The 27,441-nt window shown below is 42.2% G+C and overlaps 7 protein-coding genes and 1 long non-coding RNA gene across 11 annotated transcripts in view; 7 read left to right on the forward strand and 1 right to left on the reverse strand.

The window, feature by feature from the left end:
• Nucleotides 1-27,441, reverse strand: part of LOC108606250 (flotillin-2) — a 94,989-nt gene that overhangs the window by 6,709 nt on the left and 60,839 nt on the right. The window lies entirely within an intron of this gene.
• On the forward strand, nucleotides 1,214-3,611 carry LOC108606246 (glucose dehydrogenase [FAD, quinone]). Its single transcript, XM_017996191.2, has 2 exons — nucleotides 1,214-1,595; nucleotides 2,038-3,611. Exons 1-2 carry the CDS (start codon nucleotides 1,214-1,216, stop codon nucleotides 3,534-3,536), a joined length of 1,881 nt encoding a protein of 626 aa, XP_017851680.1. The 3' UTR covers nucleotides 3,537-3,611.
• On the forward strand, nucleotides 4,966-7,051 carry LOC108606243 (glucose dehydrogenase [FAD, quinone]). The gene has a single exon (XM_017996187.1). The coding sequence runs from the start codon at nucleotides 4,991-4,993 to the stop codon at nucleotides 6,974-6,976; it is 1,986 nt and encodes a 661-aa protein (XP_017851676.1). The 5' UTR covers nucleotides 4,966-4,990; the 3' UTR covers nucleotides 6,977-7,051.
• Nucleotides 8,481-10,568, forward strand: LOC108604915 (glucose dehydrogenase [FAD, quinone]). Its single transcript, XM_017994485.1, has one exon. It carries the CDS (start codon nucleotides 8,640-8,642, stop codon nucleotides 10,566-10,568), a length of 1,929 nt encoding a protein of 642 aa, XP_017849974.1. The 5' UTR covers nucleotides 8,481-8,639.
• LOC108606252 lies at nucleotides 12,246-12,650 on the forward strand. The gene is made up of 2 exons (XM_017996201.1): nucleotides 12,246-12,412; nucleotides 12,473-12,650. The coding sequence occupies exons 1-2, from the start codon at nucleotides 12,259-12,261 to the stop codon at nucleotides 12,586-12,588; spliced, it is 270 nt and encodes an 89-aa protein (XP_017851690.1). The 5' UTR covers nucleotides 12,246-12,258; the 3' UTR covers nucleotides 12,589-12,650.
• Nucleotides 14,254-17,431, forward strand: LOC108606245 (glucose dehydrogenase [FAD, quinone]). Its single transcript, XM_017996190.1, has 2 exons — nucleotides 14,254-14,603; nucleotides 15,617-17,431. The coding sequence occupies exons 1-2, from the start codon at nucleotides 14,286-14,288 to the stop codon at nucleotides 17,231-17,233; spliced, it is 1,935 nt and encodes a 644-aa protein (XP_017851679.1). The 5' UTR covers nucleotides 14,254-14,285; the 3' UTR covers nucleotides 17,234-17,431.
• On the forward strand, nucleotides 19,131-21,793 carry LOC108606248 (glucose dehydrogenase [FAD, quinone]). The gene is made up of 2 exons (XM_017996193.1): nucleotides 19,131-20,144; nucleotides 20,844-21,793. The coding sequence occupies exons 1-2, from the start codon at nucleotides 19,172-19,174 to the stop codon at nucleotides 21,734-21,736; spliced, it is 1,866 nt and encodes a 621-aa protein (XP_017851682.1). The 5' UTR covers nucleotides 19,131-19,171; the 3' UTR covers nucleotides 21,737-21,793.
• LOC108606253 lies at nucleotides 22,103-22,782 on the forward strand. The gene is made up of 3 exons (XR_001915433.1): nucleotides 22,103-22,143; nucleotides 22,203-22,543; nucleotides 22,602-22,782. It is a non-coding gene; the product is annotated as an uncharacterized LOC108606253 (long non-coding RNA).

A 27,441-nucleotide genomic window follows, 5' to 3' on the forward strand; every position in this document is an offset into this window, starting at 1 on the left:
AGAAATCAAAGTCAACAAAACAGTAAGCGCGGCCATAAAGAACAAGGCTCAAAAAGAACGCGCATAAATAGCAACAACAACAACGAAAATACTTAAACGTTGACGGACAGCGCTTGCGCAGCAGCAGCAGCGGCAGCGCCGCGACGCCTACGCAGAGAAGCTTTCTCAACGAAAGTGATTCATGCGCCGCTCGCTGTAAACGTTTTTCGTTTGAATTTTTTTTTTCGCTGTTATGCATTTCTCTTTAGCGCTGCTATTTGCTTAAGCCTTTAGCGCCGTTATACAGACGATAACAGCAAAACGAAAACTCAGCAGCCGCAGCAGCAGAGAGCAGCGCTGCCAGCGTCGCGTAGTTAAGTACCTTGAACTTGAGCGCAGCGCACATTCAACTCAACCAGTTTGAACAGCAGCCGCAGCAGCAGCAGCTAAAAACAAATGCAACAAGTTTGTAATTGCTCGCAACAGGCAACAATAACAATAAAAAATAACAACAACAACAGCAACATTTGTGCAACAACTTTAGAGATTATGCAAAGTCAGGCGGCAGGAAATGTTTTTGGCAGCAGCACACACACACAGTCTATTATCAAAGAGGGTAGGCGACATGTGAAAGGCGTGGCAAATACTATAGCAAAAACAAGTTTCCAAAGTTGTACAAAGTACTAACAAACAATTGTTGACTGACTGGCGGCGGGCCCAACTCCAAGTGTTGAGTTTTAAAGTTTTATAATTTCGATTTCACTTTTATGCGGGCGTCAAGTTGCTGCCCCCAAAGCCAACCAAACACCTTTTACTACACTCGCTGTTGTTGTTGTTGTTTTTCTTTAACACGTGTTCAATTTCACAAAATGCAGCGAGAGCGAGCGGCTGCAATGTAAAGAGAGCGAGAGCGCAATAAGCAGTTAGTTTGCCACTGCCAGCTGTTTGCCACTACAATTAAAGTAAAGTAAATTCTCTTCTTTTTTTGTTGACTTTAAATTTATTAAACGTTCGTTGCTGGGTTACATGTTCCGAGACTTTTTGGCACACAGATTACGAAACCGATCAACAAAATATAAGTACCGTTGTTCGTGAGCGCGCTGCAGATTAATCGATAACCCTATTACATACATAATCAAGCTTGTGGCAGCTTGAGGCGTGATCGTGAATTGTGATTTGAGTTTTCATCATGGAAAGCATTTTCAATTGCAGACACGTAACGTAATCGCAAGACATGAGCTCGGCTATTGTGGGCGCTGCGTCGGCGATTGGAGGCGCCGTGACGGCGGCGACGAGCAACAGTTGGTTCATACCCATGCTGATGGCAGCGGTGGCCTATTTCCAATATGAGGAGATTATGGATCCCGAATCGAAACCAAGTGATGTCAGCAGCGATGAAATTTTAGATCATTATGATTTTATAGTCATTGGCGCGGGATCAGCAGGCGCCGTGGTCGCAAATCGTCTAACCGAAGTGGAGAACTGGAATGTACTGCTGCTGGAGGCGGGCGGGGATGAAACCGAGCTAACGGATGTGCCGCTCATGGCGGGATATCTGCAGTTATCCAAAATCGACTGGCAGTACAAGACGGAACCATCGGGCACAACTTGCTTGGGTAATTATATGGGAAATAGGAAATAGGAAATGCGAAATGAAAAGGCAAAGCTTATAGACACTTTCACAAAACTAAAATCAGTTTCGAATCGGAGCAGGCGACAAAGATTCCTATCTTGTGGCTAAGGAGTAATCCCATCCAATTAGATTTAATTTAGTGGAATAGTTCAAATTATTTTATGATGGAGCAGGCGACATAGATTCTCCATTTGCGGGGCAGGAGTAATCTTCCCATTAAATCCATGTAGGATTAAAATTCTTCTTCTAATCATATAGGTTAATTATTTGGATCGAGATATTGCCTTATTAAAATTTGCATAGATTTCTGTTTCGCATAATGAGCAACACAAGCAGAATAGAGTGATAAGTCTAAGCTTTGCTGGAAACGTATTCGTATTCTGTAGATGGCGCCACCATACTAAGGTTCAACTTGTACTTTACAGCTATGCAGGGCGGACGCTGCAACTGGCCGCGGGGCAAAGTGCTGGGCGGCAGTTCCGTGCTGAACTACATGTTGTATCTACGCGGCTCCAAGCACGACTATGACAACTGGGAGGCCTTGGGTAATCCCAGCTGGAGCTACCGCGATGCGCTGTACTACTTCAAGAAGTCCGAAGACAATACGAATCCCTATTTGGCTAGCACTCCGTACCATGCTCAAGGCGGTTATTTGACAGTTGGTGAGGCGCCCTATCACACACCCTTGGCTGCGAGCTTTGTGGAAGCGGGCGTTGAAATGGGTTACGACAATCGTGATTTGAATGGCGAGAAGATGGGCGGATTTATGATAGCCCAAGGCACCACACGACGTGGCTCACGTTGCTCCACCTCGAAGGCGTTTCTAAGACCCGCACGCTTGCGCCCCAATCTGCACATTTCGATGAATTCGCATGTGACGCGCATTATGATCGATCCGGTGAGCAAGCTGGCCTTTGGCGTGGAGTTTGTCAAGGATCAGAAGCTTTATCATGTGCGCGCCACCAAGGAGGTGGTGCTCTCCGGTGGCGCCGTCAACAGTCCGCAGCTGCTGATGCTGAGCGGCGTGGGTCCGCGCAAGGAGCTGGCCAAGCATCGCATACCGCTAATCAAGGAGCTGAGCGTGGGTGAGAATCTGCAGGATCATGTAGCGCTGGGTGGACTGACTTTTCTGGTGAATCAACCCGTGTCCATAGTGGAGAATCGATTCCATACCATGTCGACGGTGCTGCAATATGCAGTCTTTGGCCAAGGACCACTTACTATACTGGGAGGTGTTGAGGGATTGGCTTTCGTCAATACCAAATATGCGAATAGCTCGCTCGACTGGCCGGACATTGAGTTCCACTTTGTTTCGGGCTCAACCAATTCCGACGGTGGCGCACAGCTGCGCAAGGCTCATGGCCTGACCGACGCCTTCTATCGCGCCGTCTTTGAGCCCATCAGTAATCGCGATGCTTGGAGCATTATTCCGATGCTGCTGCGACCTCGCAGCGTGGGCAGCATACGACTGCGCAGCAGCAATCCCTTCGACTATCCGTATATATTTCCCAACTATCTGACGGATGACTTTGACATGAAGACGCTCATCGAGGGCGTCAAGATTGCTGTCGCGCTCTCACGCACCAAAGCGATGCAACGCTTTGGCTCGCGTCTCTCGCAGCTGCACTGGCCCGGCTGTGAGCAGCTGATGCCCTTCACCGATGCCTACTGGGAGTGCATGATACGTCGCTACACTTCGACCATTTATCATCCCGTCGGCACCTGCAAAATGGGTCCCTACTGGGACAAGGATGCCGTTGTGGATGCCAAGCTGCGTGTCTATGGCGTACGTGGACTGCGTGTTATCGATGCCAGCATTATGCCCAAGCTGGTCTCGGGTAACACCAATGCGCCTGTCATTATGATTGCCGAAAAGGGCAGCGACATGATCAAAGAGTTCTGGATCAAAAACACCATAGTCTGATAATAGAATCCACACTCTCTCTCTCTCTCACTCTGTATATTCCTTTCTCTATAAGTGTGCATGTGTATGTGTGTGTGAATGTATGGATGTATTCCTTTTTTCTTTCTTACTTTTTTTGTATTTTTTTTTTGTTATTTTTAAGATTTATTTATATATTTATTGTAATTTTATGACAATAAGCAAGACGCAAGTATTTCGTAAACAAACAAATAAATAATTGATACATAAATGAACACAGCTAAAAGCAAACTGTACCAGCAAAGCTGAAATACCAGGCGCACAGCCAAATCAGAAAGAAATTAAGCTCGAGAAATAAAGTTGCATACGCTGGTTGTTGTCTTGACTAAAACTGCAAATAATATCTAGGCAAAAGCCTAATAGTAAGCTATAGCTTTTATTTATGCGATACACTTAACTTTTTCCACGCAAACTTCTCAAATGCAAAGGCAAATATATATATATGAAGATATATATAGCAAGCTCTGTAGCATTTGGCAAGCCCGAGCAATTTGCAATTTCTTTTATTTTGAGTGTCTCACAATCAACTAAGCCAAAATTAAATTTAACACTAAACATTTAATTAGCAAAGATTAATGCTTGCTCTGGAATCTTTTTTACTGTACTGTCTCGCTTTAATATTTTTATCTTTTATTTTATATTATATTTGCTGGCATTTTTAAAAACTGCACACACATAAAATGTTTAAATAATCTGTGCCTGAGCCTATTATAATTTATTTGCGTACTTTCATTTAGTAATGAAACGAAAGCTTTCGCTTGATAACTTTAAGCTTTTAAAGGTTTGCACACAATGCTTAAGTCGCTTTCAGCATATTTACGTCTTTTTTGATACACTTGTCATAGGTTTGGGAGTAGGGTATATCAAAATGATGCAAATGTATGTTAAAGTTAGAAGCTGCGACTATAAATATTTTTTAAATATCATGTTTTCGTCTGTCCGTCTGTATGAGCAAACATAACTCAAATTTTATATACTAAAGACATTAAATTAAATTAGGATACGTATTCATAACTATTTATACTGCAGATTAAGTTGATTTAAACAAATTATTAACAAATTTATTTAAAAAGCAGCTGCACAAATTTTAGCCTGTTCGAATAATATAGCGTGGCTAATATTGATTTTATATTTTACTCAATTGAATAATTTCGTATTCAGAGCACACAATTGTTAATTAATTTATTAAAAATGCAGCACAAATTTCAATTATAGCTTTGCTAATATTTACATATATTTTGCATAATTAAATATTTGTGTAGCAAAGTGTATCAGCGCATTGGCTGCGCTCAACAATTAACTGCACACTTGTTTATATTTTAATATTTTTTTGCAGCTGCGACGCGCTGCGTAAACAAAAGCAGCTCAGCGCGGACGGACAGCTCAGCGGACAGATAATTTTATATATATTAATGCATATAAACGAGTGAATTTGAATGTCGGAACGCTCAGAGCCTCAGTGCGGAGCTAATCAGTCAAAGATGCGCGCTTCGGAGCAAAGAGTTGCATTGAGCTTGTGGCTGCTGCTGCTGCTTGCAACGTGCAGCGGCGGCGTTGCCGCCCAGCAAAGCAATGGCGTGGGCGTGGCACTTATCGAGGCAGCACGCGCAGCGCTGTTAAGCGAAGCAGCAGCGCTAAGCAACAGCAGTGATTGGCCGGCGAGCTATGAGCCTGGACAGCTGAGCGAGTCATATGACTACATCGTCGTGGGCGGCGGCAGCGCGGGCAGCATTGTGGCCAGCCGGCTGAGCGAGCAGCGCAATGTGAGCGTGCTGCTGCTGGAGGCGGGCGCGCAGCCGCCGCTGGAGTCGGATATCTATGCGTTGAGTGGCTCACTGCATCACGACGAGCGCTACATGTGGCTGGATGAGGCGCAGCCGAATGGCAACTGCTGCTTGGCCCGGCGCGCAGGCAGCGGCTGCAATTGGTGGCATGCGCGCATGTTGGGCGGCGGCGGCAGCTTGAACGGCAACATTTATGTGCCCGGCAGCGCAGCAAACTTTCGACGCTGGCGCTGGCAGCTGCAACTCAAGGGCTGGGACTGGCCGCAGGTGCAAGTCGCTTACCGGCGACTGCAGCAGCAGCTGCAGCTGAACTTTCTGCCGCTGCAGCCGCTCGAAGCGCAGCTGGCCAAACTTATTTATGCCGCCGCGCGTGAGCTGCAGCTGCCACGCCCCCGTCAGCCGCTGCTCATGGGCAGCGACTTTGGCTATACGCACGATGTGCCGGCAACTGTGCAGCAGGGCAGACGCCGCAGCAGCGCGCGGCAGTATCTGGCGCAGCCGCAAGTGCGCGCGCGCTCCAATCTGCGCGTGCTGCTGGCAGCGCAGGCGCAGCGTTTGCTCTTCAAGCGGCAGCGCGCCGCCGGCGTGCAATACACTTTGGGCAATCGCACGCTGCGTGCGCTGGCCAAACGCGAGCTGGTGCTAAGCGCCGGCGCGCTCAACTCCGCCAAGCTGCTGCTGCTCTCCGGCATTGGTCCAGCTGCCGAGCTGCGCGCGCTGGGCATACAGCCGCTGCGGGATTTGCCAGTGGGACGCAATCTGCATGATCATGGCATGTTGCCGCTGTTCCTGCGCTTTGGCAACGACTGCGGCCTGAATGCGAGCAGCAGTCGCAGCGCCTATGCGCCCGCCTCCGTTGCCGAGTATTTGTTGCAGCAGCAGCGTGGACCGCTGGCTGCTGGCTTCTCCATGATGGGCTTCATCAACTCGAGTGCGCCGCATAGCCGCGACGGTCAGCCCGACTTGCATATTGTGGCGCACACGTTTATGCCACGCGGCAGCGCCGGCAGCTTTGAGTATCTCGGACTGCGTCCCGAGCTGGTGACAGCTCAGCGCGCTGCTTTGGCTCAGGCGCCAATGCTGCAGCTGATGGGCTCGCTGCTGCTGCCAAAGTCACGCAGCAAGCTGCAGCTGCGCAGCGCCGATCCGCAGCAGCCGCCGTTGATCAGCAGCGCCTATGCTGCCGATCCCGCTGATCGTGCCACGCTGCTGCGCTTCATACGCTACGTGCAACTTATGCTGACCACGCCCGCGTTCCAGCGCTGCGGTCTGCAGCTTTGGCTGCCACCGCTGCCCGCCTGCGACGCTCTCACCCCCGACTCGGATGACTATTGGCTCTGCCACATACGCCACATGTTTCTGGGCGCTTGGCATGCCGTCGGCAGCTGTCGCATGGCCACACGCAATGATCCGCGTGGCGTCGTCGACGAGCGGCTGCGTGTGTTTGGCGTTCAAGGACTGCGCGTTGTGGACGCCAGCATTATGCCCGAGATTACAGCGGGCAACACCAATGCGCCCGCGATGATGATTGCCGAGCAGGGAGCGCGCATGATACGCGAGGATTACAACAGAGCAGCAGCAGCAGCGACGCTAGCAGAGACAACTGAGCAGCCCAACGATATTCCCCTCTATGACTAATGCGCCAGTTCAATTGTATACCTGACCCAGTTAAGTCCAAATGCTTTGCAGCCTCCAACACTTTTTTTTTTATTATAAGCATTAGCATATAAAATATTTGTTGTAAGAAATTCAAGCAAATAATTAACAAATGATTAACAACAATGTAATATTTTAATATGTATAAAAATATAAAAAAAACTTGTGCAATATAAAAAGATAGTTTATACATTTTAAATTGTACATTTAATTTAAATTAAAACCGTGTTTAATAGTTTGCATTTCTTATTTTTGAATTGCACATAAAGTTAGCCAGCAAGTTCGTTTCTTAAGTCATTTTTTGTTTATATATTGCATGGCCAGAATTACACAGATTCTTAACTACAGCTTCTTGATTATCCTTCCGTTACCAAAAGGACATGCATTTTCGTGCTCCTGGGCATCGAATCTATCGAACTGCATATCAGAATATTCAGGATTGCACAAAAAAATTTCTTGAAAAAATTTACAGGTGGTAGGTCGCAAAAAGTGGCCCAAAAACACAAAATGTCCTTTTACTCGGAAACTACAAGGACTACAAGGATGTGCTTGGGTGTACTGGTAGTGCTGCTTGAGAGCTTTCAGAATATATTACTCAAAGGACGAAAGTCCTTACAGGAGCTGAGAAAAACAGCATTTTTCGTATACAGAAAAAAGGCTCTAACTCCTAAATCCTTTGCAGCAGCAGGACGAAATTAGTGCCATACAATGCGTATTTAAAGTGACTATCAACTGTGTAAAGGACACGTTTGTGGTCCTTTCAGTATTGGAGTTATTAAGGATTTTGTGTTTTTGGCCAGTTTTCTCGCGCCTCAGGCTGCAAAATTCCAAGTTAATGCACAATTAGATAACCGCATATTTTTTTGATGCAGATCGATAGAGTCTAGTGCTGTGAGCACTGCAAACCAAAAATTTTGCAAACGCGAGCCGATCCTGTCAAGATATGGCTTATTAACTTTAGAGGATTGCGCTGGCTTAGCGCTTAAAAAATGTGTTGCATATTTTTATGATGTAACATGTTTGTAAAAGCAGCTTAGCCAAGACAACAACCAAATAGAACTGGCGTTGCAAAGTGAAAAAAACGTTGCATACCAGCAAAGGCAGCTGCTTAACAAGAGCAAATTTTAACTGTTCTAGAGAAAATAGAGCATATTCTGGTACACAGTTCGATAGATTCGATATGCAGAAGCACGAAAATTTAACTGTTTTTGCGCATATAGAAGGATAACACTGGAGAGGCAGCTAAAACATACAAACTATAAGCAAGAACGCAACGAATTTGCTGCTAATTCTGGATCGTTGTATGCAAATCATATAATAAAATCATAAGTTGCAAGCCTATTTTAAATAGGTTCCGAAACTGAGCAGCAATTTATAATTGACCTAATTATTTAGTAACAAAATTCCAGCTAAAGTCAAATGCAAAAATTGTTGCCGATTGCTTTTTCTGCTTGTCCGCCCTTGAGCAATGTTTTGGTAATATGGCAAAAGCGAGAGAGCACGCTGGTCATTGCACTGAGTTCTTTTGCCGAGATCAGCAAAATGTTCAGCAAGCAGCACCCAAATGTGCAGTGAAAAGGGCCAACAGTAGTTTGACTTTAACTGGGAGCGCAAGCAGCCGCAAACGGCAACGGCAACGGCAACAATGACCACAATGACAACATTTGTAACCATGTGGCGGTTTCTGTTCACACTGGCGCCCTCTGCTGTGTTTCTGCTAATGCTGCACAATGGCGTTAAGGACTATCGCCCCGATATTGTGGACGAAGCGAATCGCGTGCGCTCCATACGCATCGAGGAGCTGCGGCAGAGCTACGATTTTGTTATCGTGGGCGGCGGCTCGGCGGGCTGCGCGCTGGCGGCGCGTCTATCGGAGAATCCGGCGTGGAGCGTGCTGCTGCTCGAAGCGGGCGGCGATGAGCCGTTTCTGTTCGATCTGCCGCAGCTGTATCCGCTGTTCCAGCGCAGTCCCTGGGACTGGATGTACAGCGTCGAGCCGTCGGATCGCTACTGCCTGGCCATGGAGGATCAGCGCTGCTTCTGGCCACGCGCCAAGGTGCTCGGGGGCTGCAGCAGCATCAATGCCATGATGTACATACGCGGCAATCGCCACGACTACGACCAGTGGGCGCAGCTGGGCAACGCTGGCTGGGATTACGCCACAGTGCTGCACTACTTCCGCAAAATGGAGGACATGCGTGATCCGCAGCATCAGCACAGCCCGTATCATGGCCATGGCGGTCCCATTAGCGTCGAGCGCTATCGCACGCCGTCGCCGCTGCTGCCCATCTTCATGCAGGCGGCGACGCAGCTGGGACTGCAGCATCCCGACGGCGACTTCAATGGACGCACCCAGAGCGGCTTTGCTCCACCCCATGGCACATTGCGCGACGGACTGCGCTGCAGCGCCAACAAGGGCTACATGCGTCGCAGCTGGCGGCGACCCAATCTCGACATTGTGCTCAAGGCGTTTGCGGAGCAGCTGCTCGTCGAGCCGGCGCCCAGCAAGCGCGTCTGGGGCGTGCGCTTCGAGCATGCGGCGCTGCGGCATGTGGTGCGCGCCAGCAAGGAGGTGCTGCTGGCAGCGGGCGCGCTGGCCAGTCCGCAGCTGCTGCTGGTGAGCGGCATTGGGCCGGCGGAGCAGCTGCAGCCGCTGGGCATTCAGCTGCAGCAGCATTTGCCCGGCGTTGGGCGCAATCTCCAAGATCACATCTCCACCTCGGGCGCCGTTTATACCGTGCAGAGCGCTCAGCCGAATACTCATCTCAGCTTCATTGTGCCGGAGCAGCTCAACGAGCAGTCGGTGCGGGATTTTGTGCAGTCCCGCAAAGGTTTCTTCTATGCCATGCCCGTGAGCGAGGTCATGGGATTTGCTCACTCGCGCTATCAGCAGCAGCAGCAGCAGCAGCGGCGCGCTGGCGAGGATTGGCCCGATCTGCAGCTGTTCATGGGCAGCTATGGCTATGGCGCCGATGGCGGCATGGTAGGGCGACGTGGCGCCGCCATTACGCTGGAGAACTATGCGCAAACCTTTGAGCCGGTTCTCTACCAGGACAGCTTTGTCATTGCTCCACTGCTGATGCGTCCACGCTCACGTGGCTACCTGCAAATCGTCTCCGCCGACGCGCGCGTCCATCCGCGCATTCATGCCAACTACTACGACCATCCGCTGGACATGGCCATCATGGTCGAGGGCCTCAAGCTCGCCCATCGCCTCACCCAGACGCCCGCGCTCCAGCGCATCAATGCCACGCTCAACATCTACGAGTGGCGCAACTGCCCCGAGGTCGAGTATCTGAGCGATGCCTTCTGGGAGTGCCTCGCTCGCTACTACTCCCAGACCATTTATCATCCCGTCGGCACCTGCAAAATGGCGCCCCAATCCGATCCCCTGGGCGTCGTCGATCCCCGCCTGCGTGTGCGCGGTCTGCGCAACCTGCGCGTCATCGACGCCAGCATCATGCCCACCATACCCACGGGCAACACCAACGCCCCCACCATTATGATCGCCGAACGTGGTGCCGACATCATCAAGGAGGATTGGCACCACTACCCCCAAGGCGGTTGGCTTTAGTATTTAAATAAATTACAATTAAAAAACATTAAAGTGTAAATAAGCAAACAAAAAATGGCTTTGAGTTCTAAGTCAATATTATAGCTAGATAAATGTAAAACAAAATTTATATCAAATGGGCATAAATTATATTAAAAACTTGCATTCAAATTTATATAAAAATAATGCAAGTAAAATTATTAAAATCAAACTACAAACAAAATAAATTTCAAATTTTCAAATAACAGAATATTTGTAAGCTCCCAATGTTTTTTAATTATTATTTTAAAATATTTTTATAGCACAACTAAGCAAAGAAAAAATGTCATAAATATTTTTTAAAATAGTAAACGAAATATTTGTTTGCAGCTCTATTTTTGGCAAACTTATGTGCAGCATAAAGTTATTTGCCTTTAAAAGCGAATAAAATGTAACCTCAACCTTTGCTTTATACTGAACTTGAAGGTCATTGGATAAATGACAAAAACTATTCGTTTGGATAATTGTCAAACGCGCTGCGGTAATTGAAGTTCTCTCCATAACCAGTTGGTCTCTATGGTTCCATAACTGTGCCAGCCCCAAGGTTCTCACAGTTGGGCAACAATAATTGCCAAGCCAATTGCTTAAATAAAAACTACATTTCATTTATTTCACATATGTAATATAGAAGTTTACAGCAGAGCTTTTAAATCATGATAAGTGAAATATGATAAATTATGTTAAGAGTGGGGATGATTATCTATTATACTAGACAACAAATTTTAAACCTTTTGAGGTTTTTTTGATTTTCTAAAATGTTGAAAGGCGTTCAGCATATTTTGAAATATTTATTATAAACAAACTTTGAAGTTGCCTCAACGTTTTCATTTATATGGTTAAGAATTTCATAAAGAAATTCATATATAAATAAATTATTGTTTTTATTAATATTAAAAATATTCACACAAAAATTGATATAGCTTCAAATGATTTGTTTATATACTCATATCGAAATTATTTTTGAATAAATAACAAAACATTAATGAGAAAGTTGATCACTAATTAAAGTTTTATATAAAGTTTTAAATATTTATATATATTTTTGTAATATACCAAATAAATAAGAAATACATAAAATTTCCAATTCTTATTATTTGATTAGCTGTGTAATTCTAATCAATTGATAATAATAAATTATGCTGCGATTAGTTTTCAAACATAAGCTAATTAATGAATAGTTTTCCTTATAAATATTTCATAAAAGAATCAAGTCAGCAAAACTTATTTGGAAAATGCTTTGCTTTGAATATGAAATTCTTTATAAAATTCCTATGCTAAGATTGTGATTAAGTCTAAGACTTTATGTTTACTATTTGCTTTAGCTATTCTATTAATACTTGTGGCTTGCTAAACTTGCTCTGCATTAACTCTTTGCTTGCCAATTCATTCATAGAATTAGTTAAGCTTGTCAACCTTTCATATTTGATTTATTTTTTCATATGTTGATGGCTTAAACCGTTGCAAATGTCAAGCCGCAGCAGCTGTGGCAAGTACCGACGACAACGACATTGGCAATTTTGCTGGTATTTATGGTAAGCCAGTGGCGCCTACGAGTTAAACCAGTTAACACACACACATACACACACTTAGCTGTGTGTGTGTGAGCTGCGCTTGAGGTTTTTCTAAAAGGTTTTGCTAGATCTTTCAGTACGCATTGTCTGCTGCTTAGAAAATGACGCGTTGTGAGCTTCCGTTGCTATTGCTAGCAGTGTTGTTAATAACACTGCTGCCTAGCTATATATTAGCCTGGCCACAGGATCTCTTCTTTGCTCCTTTGCCGCAGGATGAAGAAGCGCCCGCTGCACCAGCGCTCAACAATCTCTCCGGTAAGTTTGCCAAGCTGTATATATATATAGAAATCGATATTATATATATGCTATATGCAGATCTAAGTGCTGGCCTCAATCTGGTGCCTGTGGGCAGTTTAATTACCGCTGCCGCCAACGCTGTGCCCCCCGCCCCCGTTCAATTCATACGCGTTGCTATGAATAGCGGTCTATAAATTTTTTTTTTTGCTTATTTTTATGGTTTTTAAACTTTATAGTGACTTTTTTTTTATGTGCAACAAGCTATTGTGTAATAATAAAATATGCAACAATTTACTGTTAAATATTCAAGTTTGTTTTATTGCAATGCAAGTGAAGCTAAAAGGAAATTAAAACTGAAAGGAATTTAAATTATAATAAATAAATAAAATTAACTCAAATTGTGAATAAAAAAAATATGAAATTAAATTTTCAATCATAAGCTCAAGAATTTGAAATTTTCGTGTCTTGTGTACTGCTGGAAACTTTGATGAAAAATATTTAAATTTTATATATACAAAAAAATTATGTATACAAGCCCAAGCTGCTTAAACTTGTTGAAGAGTGTTAAGCCAAAATTATATACTATTTATATAGCATAGGAATTAATTTATAAATCGGTAGATTGAAAGAACTTCTATCGCTTAAATAATTATTTTATATAACATTTGACCAATTTTAAAACTGCTCAGCTTGTAAATTATTTTTTTACGTCGCTTGTTAACTGATTATAAATTTCTTTATACTCTACTTCTTGTTACTTCACTTTGAGTGTCAATTGTTTAATGAAAGAAAGCTTAAGCTTATTGTTTAACAACTTTTTATATGCATACCAAGCAAATTGTTAAACAATGTTTAATAACTTGAGAAGGAAAAGAACAAAAAAAAAAACACGTGCAGTTTTTAGTTGAGAGCGTTGACTTGTGTTGGTCTGTTCTTATTATCAGAAGACCAGTCTACAAGTCTGTAGAGTGCGAACTGCTGATAGCAGAAATTACGCATATTGAGGTCGCTTACGATTGCCAAAAGCTGTAATCAACTAACTACAGCCGATTAGATAAAGTTGCGTAGTAAGCGCTGCGTAAATTTTTATTTGGAATACAAATTTGAAATCTTATGGCAATTTAAAATCTGCATACATTTTGTAGAGCATGCCAACGTCTATATAGTTTATAGCTAGAGATAATTTAAATTTTTACAAGCTTAAACGCTGACATTGCAAAAAACAACGACGTGAAATGTAAACAAATGGCAAACATACAGTTGTGTTCTTTATATAGAAGTTAAACTGTAACTGGCACGTGCTTTAGCGATGAGCGCACCATAAACGATTCGCACTCTCTCTCTCTCTTTAACTGTTGCTCTCTCGCTCATTGTTTAGTGCTTGTAATGGCAATAGGGGCGTAGGCAGGGGATAAATATGCAAGCAAAATATATACAATATATATATTCAATTTACAATTAGTTTGTAGCTTATTTTGCAAAATATTTTTTAACAAGTTTAGTTTGCATTTAAAATAAAATATTAAATTTATAGTATTAAAATTTCAAATTTTATTTTATTTTATGAAATTTCTATACGTTTTACTTTTGAAGTAAACTAAATAAGTGTAAGCTATTTATTTATGACATTTTATTTTGTAGCTAAGTGCAATTAAAATGCTGCATTTAAAATAAATAAATAGCTTAATATTTAAATATATTTTTAATTGCAATAATTTTGTAATAATTTGTTTAAGAAAACTCTATAACACTTTCCACTACTGCTACCCCCTTCGACTACGCCACTGGCCACTTGTTAACAATTGTAGTAAACCATGTAGACGCTGCCTGATCTATAAAAGCGTCGCGCTTACGCTTACGCGTCCAAACACAACTGAGACAGCCTGGCAAGATGCTGGACACGAGTCAATTGAACGCAACCGCCGCCGCTCAGCAGTGCACGCCGGATGGGCTGGGCATATGGAGCGGCCTGGTCAGTCTGCTGATCCAAACGCTGCTGGCAGCGCAGTGCGCAGTGGCGCCACCTAGCCTGTGGCCAGCGGACTACGGCGCACAGCTGAGCAGTAAGCAGACACAAATCGAGGATTATGACTTTGTTGTAATTGGAGCTGGCAGTGCTGGCTCCGTGGTCGCCAGTCGACTAAGCGAGAATCCCAATTGGAATGTGCTGGTGCTGGAGGCGGGCGGCGATCCGCCCGTTGAGTCCGAGGTGAGTTCAATTTAAAATGCACTTGCTCTAGCTTATTTGCAATGTCAACAAGCGCGCGGAATTCGCAATTCAAAACACAAAATGCAAACAAAGCAAAAAAAAAAAAACTAAATATTGAGCCTAGTATTGATTTTAATATGTGCTTGCTGTTTTGTTATTGTTTTTTTTTTTGCTTGTTTCATTGCGTAAGTGAGTCTATCAGATTGCGCTTATCTGCTGTGAATTCGCTGCGTTATACACTTTGCACACTTGAAGCTTGGCAAGCGGGTAGCTCAAGTGGCACAGCGCATTTGAATTTAATTAGTTGGATGCACTTCAAAAGTTAAGAACTCAGCTAAGGCATTTGCGCTAATTATGGGACAATTGAAAATATTTGTTGACTTGGTGTTTTTAATAAAATGTAAGTGATATTTTATAGTTTTGCTTAGGAAATTGGCCAAGAAAGTTAGCGCTAGCTAATAGAATTTCCTAATTTTCAAGCGCAGTTAAAATCTTTATATAGAATTGTAAGCTTAAATTATGTTTAGACTTATTTATAAGTCGTTTGCTAAATTATCTGCATTTATATTTTAGACTTATCGATAACATAAATTGCCAGCATTTAATTTTCTCACATAGCCTTAAAGCATAAATTCAAAAATATTAAACTAAATAAGATAAAGATTCAATTTTATATAAACAATTTTTTTTAGCTGCGTGGCCCCCTTAAGAAAATGTTGAGTTTCGAGCTGAACCGAAAGCTTTTAAATTTCGAAAAGATATTCTTACATTTTTCGAACTTCAATTTCGAAATTTAAAGTTGTTCAATTGACTGCGCTGCGGATCGAGCTGCACCGAAAGCTTTTAAAGTTCGAAAAGATATGCTTAAGATTTTCGAATTTCAATTTCAAAATTTAAAGTTGTTCAATTGAATTCGCTGCGTTTATCAATCGAAATGTTTTTCGTTTTATATCGAAACTAAGAATCGATTGGTAACTCTCTCTCCATCTCTCTCTCTCTCTCTCTCTCTGTAGCTGCCCGCCATGTTTCTCGCTCTGCAGCATACGCACGTAATGTGGAATTATTTTACGGAGCCCAGCGCGACTTCGTGCCAGGCGATGAAGGACGGACGCTGCTACTGGCCGCGGGGCAAGATGCTGGGCGGCAGTGGGGCGGCCAATGCGATGCTCTATCTGCGTGGCAATCGACGCGACTTTGACAGCTGGGCAGCCCTGGGCAACGAGGGATGGAGCTACGACGAAGTGCTGCCGTACTATGAACGCTCGGTGCGTCCCGTGGGCAATGAGACGCATCCGCAGGGCTATCTGGTGCTCAGCCCGTTCGAGCGCAACGATCCGGAGATGCTGGAGATGCTGAAGGCGGGCGGCGCCGAGCTGGGCGTGCCCACAGTGGCGGAATTCAAGGAGGGCAGCTATGTGGGCTATGCGCATGTGCCGGGCTCGGTGCGTGCCGGACAGCGCATGAGCACGGGCAAGGGGCATCTGGGCAAGGTGGCGCAGCGGCCGAATCTGCAGGTGATCAAGCAGGCGGAGGTCACCCGGCTGCACTTCGATGAGGCGGGCGAGCGTGTGCAGCGCATTAGCTTTGTGCGCCAAGGACGTGAGCACAGCGTGGGCGTGGCCAAGGAGGCGGTGCTGTCGGCGGGCGCCATTGGGTCGCCAGCGCTGCTGCTGCGCTCCGGCGTAGGCGCTGCCGCGCAGCTGGAGGCACTGCAGCTGGAGCAGGTGCTGCAGCTGCCGGGCGTGGGTCGCAATCTGCAGGATCATGTGCTGGTGCCGCTGTTCATGCAACTGGATGCGGGCACAGCGCAGCCCGCTGACCAGCATGGGATGCTGGATGAAGTCTACGAGTTTCTGCTGCGCCGCAAGGGCGGCCTGACCACGCCCGGCACCGCTGGCCTTGTGTCGTTTATCAACACTGTCAATCGCACGCAGCCAAGCGGCGATCAGCGCTATCCGGATGTGGAGAATCATCACATATTCGTGCAACGTGGACGCCACGATACGTTGCAAGTGTTTCTCGCCGGCTTCTCGTTTCAGCCGCAGTACGTGCAACACTTGCAACAGCTGCTCGCCCAGTCCCATTTGCTTTGCTTCTTTGTGCTGCTCTCGCATCCGCAGTCCAAGGGCGAGCTGCGACTGCAGAGCGCGGACTACAAGCAGCCGCCGCTGCTGATCAGCAACTACTTGCAACAGCCGGCGGATGTGGCAACGCTGCTGCGTGGCATACGCTACGTCGAAGCGCTGCAACAAACGCGCGCCTATCGCTCGCACCAGGCGCAGCTCGTTCATCTGCCCATTGCCGCCTGCGATGCCGCCCACGAGTTCAGCAGCGACGACTACTGGCGCTGCTATGCGCGCCACTTCACCGTCACCTGCTACCATCAGTGCGGCACACTCAAGATGGGTCCAGCGGCTGATGAGGCCGCTTGCGTGGACTCGCGTCTGCTGCTGCATGGCATGAGCAATCTGCGTGTAGCCGATGCCAGCGTCATGCCGGACATAGTCAGCGCCAATACAAATGCAGCCACCGTTATGATTGCCGAGCGGGCTGCGGAGTTTATAGCGCAGGATTGGGCGCAAAGCGAGTTGTCATCCAATAGCAAGCGTCGCCTCAATGAGGATCTTTAGTAGCCACTCCTTGCCCATATATATAACTAGTCGTTACCCCCCGCATTGTGCGACCTTCAGCTAATCAAATTTACTTATTGGTTGTCTATGTTTTTTTTTTTAGTCTAAGTTATATGGAAATAAAAATAATACACTTGCTATATATACGCAGTTCCATTTATATTGTCAAAAAATTGGCCATACCTAATAAAAAAGAAAAGAGAAAAGAAATACATTAATTTTCTATTTTTTTTATATATATTATTATATTATATTATATGAATACCAAAGCAATAAAAAAATGTTTTTTAATTTAAAAATTTAATTTAATATATTTGAATTTAACAATTACATATGTATAACCATCTATTTTTGTATATATACATGGATCACCCCATGCAATTAGGAATCCATCAATGTTCTTATCGATTATTTTTCATTTGCAGTCAACTTAAAATGATAAATTTATTAAAAAAGCAACAAATAAGTAAAAAAAAATCTTGCGTTTACTTTTCTTTTGCAATTTCGATTATAGTTGAAAGAGAATACTATGTTTTATTTCCTTCCATTTTTCCGTTGTTTTCTTTTTAATTCTTATTAAAATTTGTTGTCTTGTTGCTTTTGTAAAACAAACGCAGTTCATATTTTTTAACCTCAGGCCTTAATGACAGGCAATACGCCTTAAGTATAAAAAGAAACGCAAAATAAAAAACAAATGTATGCCAAAGATAAAGTTTATTGCAAGCTTATCGTCAAGCGAAGCAGAACTAATCTTTATTTGTTTAAAAGGTAGCGACTAAAGTGTTTTTAGTATTCAGTTTTATCAAATGATAAATGACATTCTTGACATTGCTAATTTTATTTGGTTTTTTGTTTATTGCTGAATTGCACAGCTGTTAAGTTTTCATTAACATTGAGTAATAAATTAAATTATTTGTGGAAAATAACTATGGTAATGCCCAAATTGAGTTCCAGCAGCATTTTTATTTAAAAACGTTTCTTGACTGTCATATTTAAGTTTTGTATATAAATTGTGATATATTTGTAGTTAAAATAATCAAAAAAATAGTGAAACTATCTAAAAATAAATAACATTTTAACAACACTCAGTTATCTCAATTATTTAAATATTCTATTTTCAGTTTATTGCAAATAAGCAAAAATAATTGAAAATTATATAGCAAATAACCAAATATATTTCAAATTGTTGAGCAAATTTAGAAAAGAAAACTTAACAATTTTCAAATATTTTGATTAACTATATTTGAAATAAATATTAATTATTATATTGCATAATCTTTAATGCCGCAAGTTTATTTTTAGTTACTTGTAATTTAAGTAATCTTTATATTGTTAATTAAACAATTGAGTTGTTTTGTTATAGCGCTGACATAATGCGAATTGTAAACAAATTATAAAATATATATAAGAATCTAGGCAGATATCAGGCGTGCAATGCGTGTTAATCAAATCGAGTGCGGATTACAAAATTAAAAAGCGTTTATCGTTCAATTGACAGCAAATCTGGATAGCAGCCAAGCACCCAACCCACAAAGCCGAAGTCCAACCCAAGTCGCACAGTTAGCCCAGACGCAAACCGGCAGCCAAAATAAATTGAATGCTCTTGACTTTGTGAGCAGCGCTTATCGCTGCCAAGGTGAGGTCATGGGCTTATTAAGTTATTTGCTAGTGCGAGTTTATTTTTGGACACTACCGCTTATCAGGTTATCAGTTTGGATGTCACCCCAGCGGCTGCACCTACTCCCAGGCCCAAGCCCAATCGAGCGGTGCCCGCTGTTCGCTGTTCGCTGTTTAGCAATGCAAATTGCTTGGAGCGCTTTTGATTTACGGCTATGCGCACGGCATGCGCAAACAGTTGACGCCGCAGCGTACAAAACGGCGTAGAGCAGCGCTCCACGGCGAACAGTTGCGCTGCGTGCGGCGTTGAGTGAGGTTGCAATGGAATTTTTAAGCGCACAGTGTGCGGCGCGTTCGGCGGGTCCGGCGAATACGCTGATGACGCTGCTCCTGAGCACGCTGGTGAGCAAGTACTGCGAGCTGAGCGGCGAGCAGCAGTGGCCGGCGGACTATGGCGAGCAGCTGCATCAGGCGGGCGGCTTTAAGCATGACTATGACTTTATTGTGGTGGGTGCGGGCAGCGCCGGCGCCGTCGTTGCCGGACGCCTGGCGGAGGTGAGCAAGTGGCGCGTGCTGCTGCTGGAGGCGGGCGGTGATCCGCCGGTGGAAACAGAGTTTGTGGCCTGGCACATGGCCACACAGTTCTCCAAGTGGGATTGGCAGTATCACACGCAGCCCAATGGACGCGCCTGCATGGCCATGCGCGGCGAGAGCTGCCACTGGCCGCGTGGCAAGATGCTGGGCGGCACTAATGGCATGAACGCCATGATCTATGCACGCGGCACACGCGCGGACTTTGCCGATTGGGCGCAGCGCGGCAACCCGGGCTGGGATTACGATGACGTACTGCAGCATTTTCGTAAGGCCGAGGATCTGCGCTCCACGCGCAGCGACTACAAGGTCGGCGATCACGGCGTCGGCGGACCCATGGGTCTCAACAATTACGTCTCCGACAACGAATTCCGCAGCACCATACGCGCCGGGATGCAGGAGCTGGGCTATGGCAGTGCTCCGGACTTCACCGAGGGCTCGTATGTGGGCCAAATGGATATACTGGGCACCCAGGACGGCGGTCGTCGCATCACCACCGCTCGCTCCCATTTGCGCAAGGACACGCCCAATTTGCACATTGTGCGGGACGCGCACGTCAAGCGCATCAATCTGAACGCCAAGCAGCGCGCCGAGAGCGTCACCTTTGTCCATCGCGGCGGCAAGGAGTACACGGTGCGTGCCAGCAAGGAGATTATCCTCGCTGCCGGCGCCATTGGCACGCCACAAATTCTGATGCTCTCAGGTGAGTCCGCCAGCCAATTACTAATCCCAATGAGGGCAACTTGCAGTTGTAACTAACTTGGGTGCAATCCATGCTCCAAATATTCCATCAGCCATTCCAAGTTGCAGTTCGAGCATTTGATTAATTTGTACGTATCAATTTCAAACTCAGCGAAATTTGACTGCCCACTGTATGTGGGCGTGGCACTTACGACTAAAATGAGTGCACATTTGTCTGCATTAAAAATTATTTAGCAAATATCAAACTATCAGTTGCCATAGCTCAGCCAAATGCAGTTCGATTCCAGAGCTTTTTAGCTTCTACTTATCTCGATTAAAATGCATTCAAATTTGTAAAATTTCTTTATTTTGACAATATTTGTGATTTTAAACTGACAAAATGCTGCACACATGAGTTTAGTTCAATTTCAAGCTTTGATAAGCTGCAATTCAGTAAAAAAATATCGAACAATGAAGTTTTATGACTCAAAAGACTCTAAAGAAACATTTGGCAGTTAATTAATTTTTAAAAAAAAATTCTGCACACTTATTTTTGTTTTAGTTTCAAGCGTGGAGAAATTAGAATAAATATATTTTATGCCAAATAAAAATTTGCTATTTTATTTGTGCAATTGAAAATTTTAGTTGACTTTAAGTTGCTTTGATTTGCAAGCATTTGTAACTGAGTTTGATTCAAAATTAATCGCCTACACTTTTTCAGGCATTGGACCCGCTGAGCATTTGCGCAGCTTGGGCCTGCCCGTCAAGCTGGATCTGCCCGTTGGACGCAATCTAAAGGATCATGCCAGCTTGCCTGTCATTTTCCAAATCGACAAGTCAACGGCACGCAAACCCACCGAACAGGAGCTAGTGGATGCCATGTACAATCTGCTGATGGGTCGGCACAGCAAGTTGCTGCATCATGAGGCGACTGCATTGACGGGATTCATTAATACAACGTCGCTGCTGGGCCCCAATCCGGATATACAGACCACGAATTTCTTTAGCCTAATGCAGAGTCCCGAGCTGCGCGGCTATGTCGCCGCCACGGGCTTCAATGAGCGCGTGGCCAAGAGCATACTCCAAGCCAATGAGCACTCCAACACGTACATTACTTACTTGCTGCATCTCAAGCCCTTCTCCGCCGGCAGTTTAACGCTGCAGAGCGGCGACTATCGCGATGCGCCGCTCATTGACGCGGGCTACATGAGCGACGAGCGCGATGTGGACACCTACATAAGAGCGCTGAACATCTACAAGCGGCTGCCCGAGACTCGTGCCTTTAGCCAGCGCGAGGCAGCGCTGCACAAGCTCGATCTGGAGGCCTGCAATGGGCTGAGCTATCAATCGGACGACTATTGGCGCTGCTATATACGCCACATGACCACCACTGTGTATCATCCGGTGGGCACAGCACGCATGGGACCAGCCACTGATCCCACAGCTGTGGTGGACGCGCGTCTGCGTGTGCATGGCGCCCAAGGATTGCGCGTCATGGATGCCAGCATTATGCCCGATATTGTGGCTGCCAATACAAATGCTGCTTGCATTATGATTGGCGAGAAGGGCGCCGATATGATCAAGCAGGATTATCAGCAGCATACAGAGCTATAAGCTATATATATATTCTTTTTTTTTGTAATTTTAATTAATAAAAGCATTTTTTGCTAACAGTCTGTGCCCATTTACTTTGCCAGCTGCTGCAGCTTTGGCGGTTTGTGGCTTCGCTTAGCCTAGACACAATTGCTCTCAAACTGCAAGCTCAACTCGTTTTGCTGCCAGTTTCAATCTTTTGAAACAAAATAAAACTGAGCAAGCGACGTTTGCATATTTCGTTAGCTGCTCAGCACAGACTTAGATTTTATTCATTCCATTTCCAAATCTTGTTGTGAACACATGTATAGAAAATATTTTGGTAAAAGCAATTTAAACATTTAAAATTATGTTTGTGTAAAATTCTTTTTTGATGAAATGGAATAATATTTACTATAAAAATGTTTTCAAAATAAAGCATAAAACACGTAAGTTTTGCAGCTACTAAAAAATTAAAGCAATAAATAAATTTTATATTTTTTTTCAGTATGGGGACCACACAGTAAAAAAAAAATATGGCGTAATTGTTTTGAAGTTTTAAGCTATTGCATAAAAATGCAATCAATATCAATATCAACCTCAATACTTCTTTTCTTTTGCAATCAAAAAGGAAATAATGATGCTGAATGTGAATTTCCGCACACTTCTCGCATATGGGCTGACATCCCTTCCACATTCAATACAAATCAAGTCATCAATTTATCAAATCGATTAACACATTAGCTATTTGTTTACAATTTTGATTAAATTCGCAGCAAGGTCCAAGCTTCCGCACACTTTGAAGCTTGTGTTTGCCATGCGAAATATTTTCTATTCTTTTCACTCAAGGTAACTAATATTCCCATAATTATTTAATTTAATTAATATTGCTCGCTTTTACTCACAGCTGATTAATATCTCTTATCGTTGCCTGGGGATTATTTCGCCACCATTCAATATTCAATTCAATTGCTGAACTCTGCCAGGGCAAGTTCTACTCTACTCTTTGTTGTTTGTTGATCGAAACACTATCAATATTGTTAACATGCTTGCATCAATGTATAAATATAAACCTTGCTAAAACCTAATATTAATCAATAGTATTATTCATGCAGCAGCAATTGATTGCTTACAAAAAATTGCTGAAAATTATTTTAGATTTAAAAATTCTTTCAACTTCTTTGCAGCATTTTGGTAAAGATAAATTTTTGGGTTAAAAGTCAAAGCGGCAAAAAATATTGTAAATTTATTTTACAGTGGCGAAAGTATTTAATTTAATAAACAATTGAAAGCCTATGCAGACTTTTTGCTTTAAAAAATTAAGTAGAAACAAAATATTAATACTTTGCTTACTTTGGTTTGCATTTTAGAATTTATTTATTTTATGCTGAAATAAATATTGCTAGCTAAAATCAGCTAAAAAAGTATCTAGCTATAAAATATTTATAGCTATTATTTTGGCTATTTAGATATAATAAAATTGCAATTTGAATTATTTTTGCAGCAATATAAAAAATTTAAACTTGAAACAAAAGCTTCAACTTGCTCTAGTGTTTACATTTTTTTGGTTAAAATTTAAACCAATTACTGTTATTTGCGGTCAGTGGCTATGCGCACATATTTCGGCTTTTGGGGGCGGGACCATTGATAATGCTGTTGATTGAGATTGATCGCTTTCACTTTCGAATCGATGACAGCTGCTGCTTTGTACAACAAATTTCGGCTCATTATTATGCCGCAATGCATGTAACCGAGCCGAGAGAGGCGCCATGGAGCTGCACACTCATTGTTGCTGTTGCTCCAATGAAAACCCTCTGGCCTGGCCTGGCCTGGCCGTGCATACAAAACTGTGGGCGCAGTCCAAGTGGCTGGAAACAAACTGAAACAAGTGTTTCAAACAAACGCCCACGATATGAAGCGATCAAGTGCGAATTGATTGAAAGCAATTATCATATTTTTGGCTACAGTAAACACGGAATAAAAGCTACGCAAGCAGAAATAGTTGCAGAAATAATTTATATCTATTAAAATGACAGATTTTGCTAAGACAGCATTTTTATATTTTTTATCTCTAAAACTAAAATTTATTATTATTAAATTCTAAGCGTTAATATATTTAGGCAATAGCATGTACAACTAAAATTAATTATTAAAAAATTCAGAGATAGAAATTTTAGCTTTTCAATTGTCAAACTAGCAACACGACTAAAAAATTCTGAAATATACTAATTTATTTTATTAACTTGCTTACTTTATAAATTTTGTATGAATTGAGCAGCAATTTAGTTTATTTATTTGCTCCATAATTTGAACTTTATTTATTTGTTTAACGTTTATTAAAACGCTGCAATTAATAATTAAAAATGCTTTCCCCATTAAATGTTATAGTTTAACTAAAAGTATTTCCGCCCTGGCAATGATTTAAGATCTCTTAAAAGTTTCACAACTTGTGTGCTTGGGCTTAGGCTCTGAAGATTACGGAACCAATTTAAGCTTAAGCCAAAAAGGGCAAACTCTATGTCCGAAAAGGGTTGAGCAATTAGCCCGCACAAATTAGAAACACCAGGGAGGAGGGCGGTGGGGGTGTAGACATCGTGAGCAAGTGTAACACAAATCGAAATGAAATAATAAGGCCAAGCACTGTGTAAAAAACCGAAAGTAAGCAATGAAATAACAGATTGAGAGATTGAGAGATGCGTTACGCTGATTTGACAGTGAACTATGAGTACGATGAATAAGCGAATGAGCAGCTGGCATGGAAAATAAATTTACAAAACACAGAAACCCAAACAAAATTGCTGGCGAGACATTTAGGCAATAGATTAAATAAAAGATGCCGGTTAATAGCAAACAGTAGTGCATACGACAAGCCACTGACAGTTATTGCTCTGTGTGTGTGTGTGTGTGTGTAACCTACATACGATGACTTGCAGCTTTGGGGCACGTACACACACAAATGGAGTGAAGCTACTCTTTTGGCCATGCTCCACTGCCACTGAGATATGAAACATGTGCGCATGCGTGAGAGTCTCTGACTTCACTCCATAGAGTGAGTGCCCGCCCAGCCCAGTTAGGTAGTTTGTTTATTAACTTTGAACGCTGCTGTGCGGGCTTGTCACATCATTTATAATATTTAAAAAGTCATTAAATAAATTGTAGCTATAATAAATATATTATGTGAGCAATATAAATTTAACTAAAGTTGTAACTAAGCAGCAGAAATTTTAAATGTATGCCAAGAATTTTAATTTAATTTTAATTTTAAATAAATTGTATTTATAATAAATATACTATGCATGTAATATAAATTTAGTTAAAAGTAAGAAATCCAAAAAGTCAAGTATTATGCAAAAAAAATACACAGAATACACAAAAAATAAATATTTATAAACAAATGTTTTCATTGTATTTCTTGTTATTTTTTAATGCATAGATTTTATAACATAATATTTATATTTAATATTTTAACAAGCATATTTAATAAATTATATTAAAAAGTAATGCGCTGCATATTTAGAGGTTAAATAACTATTTTTAATTTACCTTATTAGCAAATGTAGAAGAAACAATTATGAAAATATGAAAAATAGACAAAAAATTTTATTTTTCAACAATATATATTCTTAATATTTTAGCAAGTCTATTAAATAAGTAAAAAATTAATTCATTGCAATTAAATAAATTATATAGAAATTATAATAAATAATCTATATAATTAATTAATGCATTTAAATGATAAGCATAGCTATAATTGCAGACAAAAGTTAATTATAAATTATAAGGAAATGTGAAATGTTTTCAACATATTTATTTTTACATATTTTTAATTTATTTTAAGCGCATTCAGTAGTCGCTATTCAAAATTGATTCAATTAGTTGTTGCGCTCTTTGGCGTGGCCTTTTATATGGTTTCAGCTACTTTGACAGCTACACTTGTTGCTTGTCATTTGTTGTTATTGTTATTGTCATTTAATAAAGTTCATATTGAATTTTGATGTATTTGTTATATAGAGAGAGAGCAAGCGATTGTTTGTCTGCGCAATGAGAGACGCGCTTGCTTTAATTACTTTGGGGCATTACGTATTATGTCACCCGGATTTCATCTGCTTTTTTTTTTAATTTTAACCAATGCTTGCTCTATAAACATTAACACACAGTAAATGTGAAGAGTGAGTGTGCATTTCACTTTTAATTACCGGAAATATTTAATGTAATCATAACTTTTTTAATTAGAAAAGAAAAAATAATACAAATATTTCACACGCTGCTTGGCTTTGTCCTTTGCCCAGTTAGCAACAAGTTTCGAATGGCCCTTGAGCACATAGCTTGGTCATAAATGTTTAAGGGCCAAGACAAGCTGTTCACATGGCTTCGACAGCAAAACAAACAAAACAAACATCAAATTAAATTATTGACCTTGTCTCGTCTGCTTCATGTCGCATTGAATGATGCTCTATTAACTTTAAGACTGGGACAACAAGTGCGACATTAGATGTTGGCCCAAATGCTTACTTAACGTCGTTTGTTTGCGCAATTTGAACATTAAATGCAATAAAGACACAAACAATTTACATTTATTTATAAATTGCATTGTCGACTGTCATAAGGAAATGTTGCAACTGAATCGAGCTCAAAAACTAAACCAACAGGTTTATTATAATTTAATAATATTCATTCTTTAGCTGCAGTTCCTTATCTGCTCAGCTTCCCATTGAGTCAGCGCCTTGGCTTACGTGATGCCGCAGAGAGCGACAAGCGAACAAGCGACAAGCGACAGCTAAGTGCACATAACTGTTAACTGAGCATGAAGGTCGTTTGCTTAAGTGACTACAATAAAGAGAGAGAGAGAGATACAAACAGCCTCAAAAGCAAAAGCAGCAATAGTTGAAAATAAACGCCAAGCAGCCAAGTGAATTTAACAATTGTCAGTCAGGAGCATGCGAAACGGTTGGCAAACGGTTATGCGCTCACCGCTATGCAATCTCCAAAACCGTTTCGCAATTTCGCCCTCTCTGCCGCTCCCATTCGCTATGTGAGCAGCAGCAGCAGCAAAAGGAGACCAGCAAGCTGGAACGCGTGCGCTCTCCACATTCCAAGTCTTTAGCACAAGCAACAGACAACGGACAACGGAGAGTTGCAAATGTATTTGTAAATTAGCGATGACACTTTGACTCTGCTGACAGCTAATTCAATTTTATATCTGGTTTTTTAATAGCAAATTTATGTTATTACTTTTGCTATTGCAACTAATTCAATTAATTCTTAACACTTGTTATAGACTTCTCTTAAACATATTCCTAATAGACTGTTGATAATAAATAAATTAATTAAATAAATAATAAATATTTAATATAAATAATAAGCACACTTTTTAGAATTTTTAATAAAGACATAAATTAAATTGTTGTACAACAAACATTTTTTTGCAAAAAGGGCAGTTTTTATTATTAATAATAATAAGAATAATTATAAGATGGCTGCAAAAGATCTAAGCAGTAATTGATATATACTAAAAAAAAATGCTCTAAAGCAATTTCGAATTGAGAATTTTCACGCCGGCAACATTTACTTTTTATTTTTGTATGAAAAATGTGTTGTTGTTATTTTAGTTGTTGTTGTTGTTGTTGCTATAACTGAATTTGTGAAAAACTGAGCAACAAATAAGAATTAAGAACGTTCGCAAAATACAAATTGCAGCTAATTTTAATTTATGCAATTTGTGTTAACTAATTCATTCATTTGTAAAT

Source organism: Drosophila busckii, chromosome X, assembly GCF_011750605.1.
Source record: "Drosophila busckii strain San Diego stock center, stock number 13000-0081.31 chromosome X, ASM1175060v1, whole genome shotgun sequence".
NCBI classification, from domain to species: Eukaryota; Metazoa; Arthropoda; class Insecta; order Diptera; family Drosophilidae; genus Drosophila; species Drosophila busckii.

Excerpts from the sequence above, each read along its gene's own strand:
- LOC108606246 (XM_017996191.2), top strand. The coding sequence starts at position 1,214 with ATGAGCTCGGCTATTGTGGGCGCTGCGTCGGCGATTGGAGGCGCCGTG. Across the intron at positions 1,596-2,037 it reads ATCGGGCACAACTTGCTTGG|CTATGCAGGGCGGACGCTGC; the intron begins GTAATTATATGG and ends TGTACTTTACAG.
- LOC108606243 (XM_017996187.1), top strand. The coding sequence starts at position 4,991 with ATGTCGGAACGCTCAGAGCCTCAGTGCGGAGCTAATCAGTCAAAGATG.
- LOC108604915 (XM_017994485.1), top strand. The coding sequence starts at position 8,640 with ATGACCACAATGACAACATTTGTAACCATGTGGCGGTTTCTGTTCACA.
- LOC108606252 (XM_017996201.1), top strand. The coding sequence starts at position 12,259 with ATGACGCGTTGTGAGCTTCCGTTGCTATTGCTAGCAGTGTTGTTAATA. Across the intron at positions 12,413-12,472 it reads AGCGCTCAACAATCTCTCCG|ATCTAAGTGCTGGCCTCAAT; the intron begins GTAAGTTTGCCA and ends TGCTATATGCAG.
- LOC108606245 (XM_017996190.1), top strand. The coding sequence starts at position 14,286 with ATGCTGGACACGAGTCAATTGAACGCAACCGCCGCCGCTCAGCAGTGC. Across the intron at positions 14,604-15,616 it reads ATCCGCCCGTTGAGTCCGAG|CTGCCCGCCATGTTTCTCGC; the intron begins GTGAGTTCAATT and ends CTCTCTCTGTAG.
- LOC108606248 (XM_017996193.1), top strand. The coding sequence starts at position 19,172 with ATGGAATTTTTAAGCGCACAGTGTGCGGCGCGTTCGGCGGGTCCGGCG. Across the intron at positions 20,145-20,843 it reads ACAAATTCTGATGCTCTCAG|GCATTGGACCCGCTGAGCAT; the intron begins GTGAGTCCGCCA and ends ACACTTTTTCAG.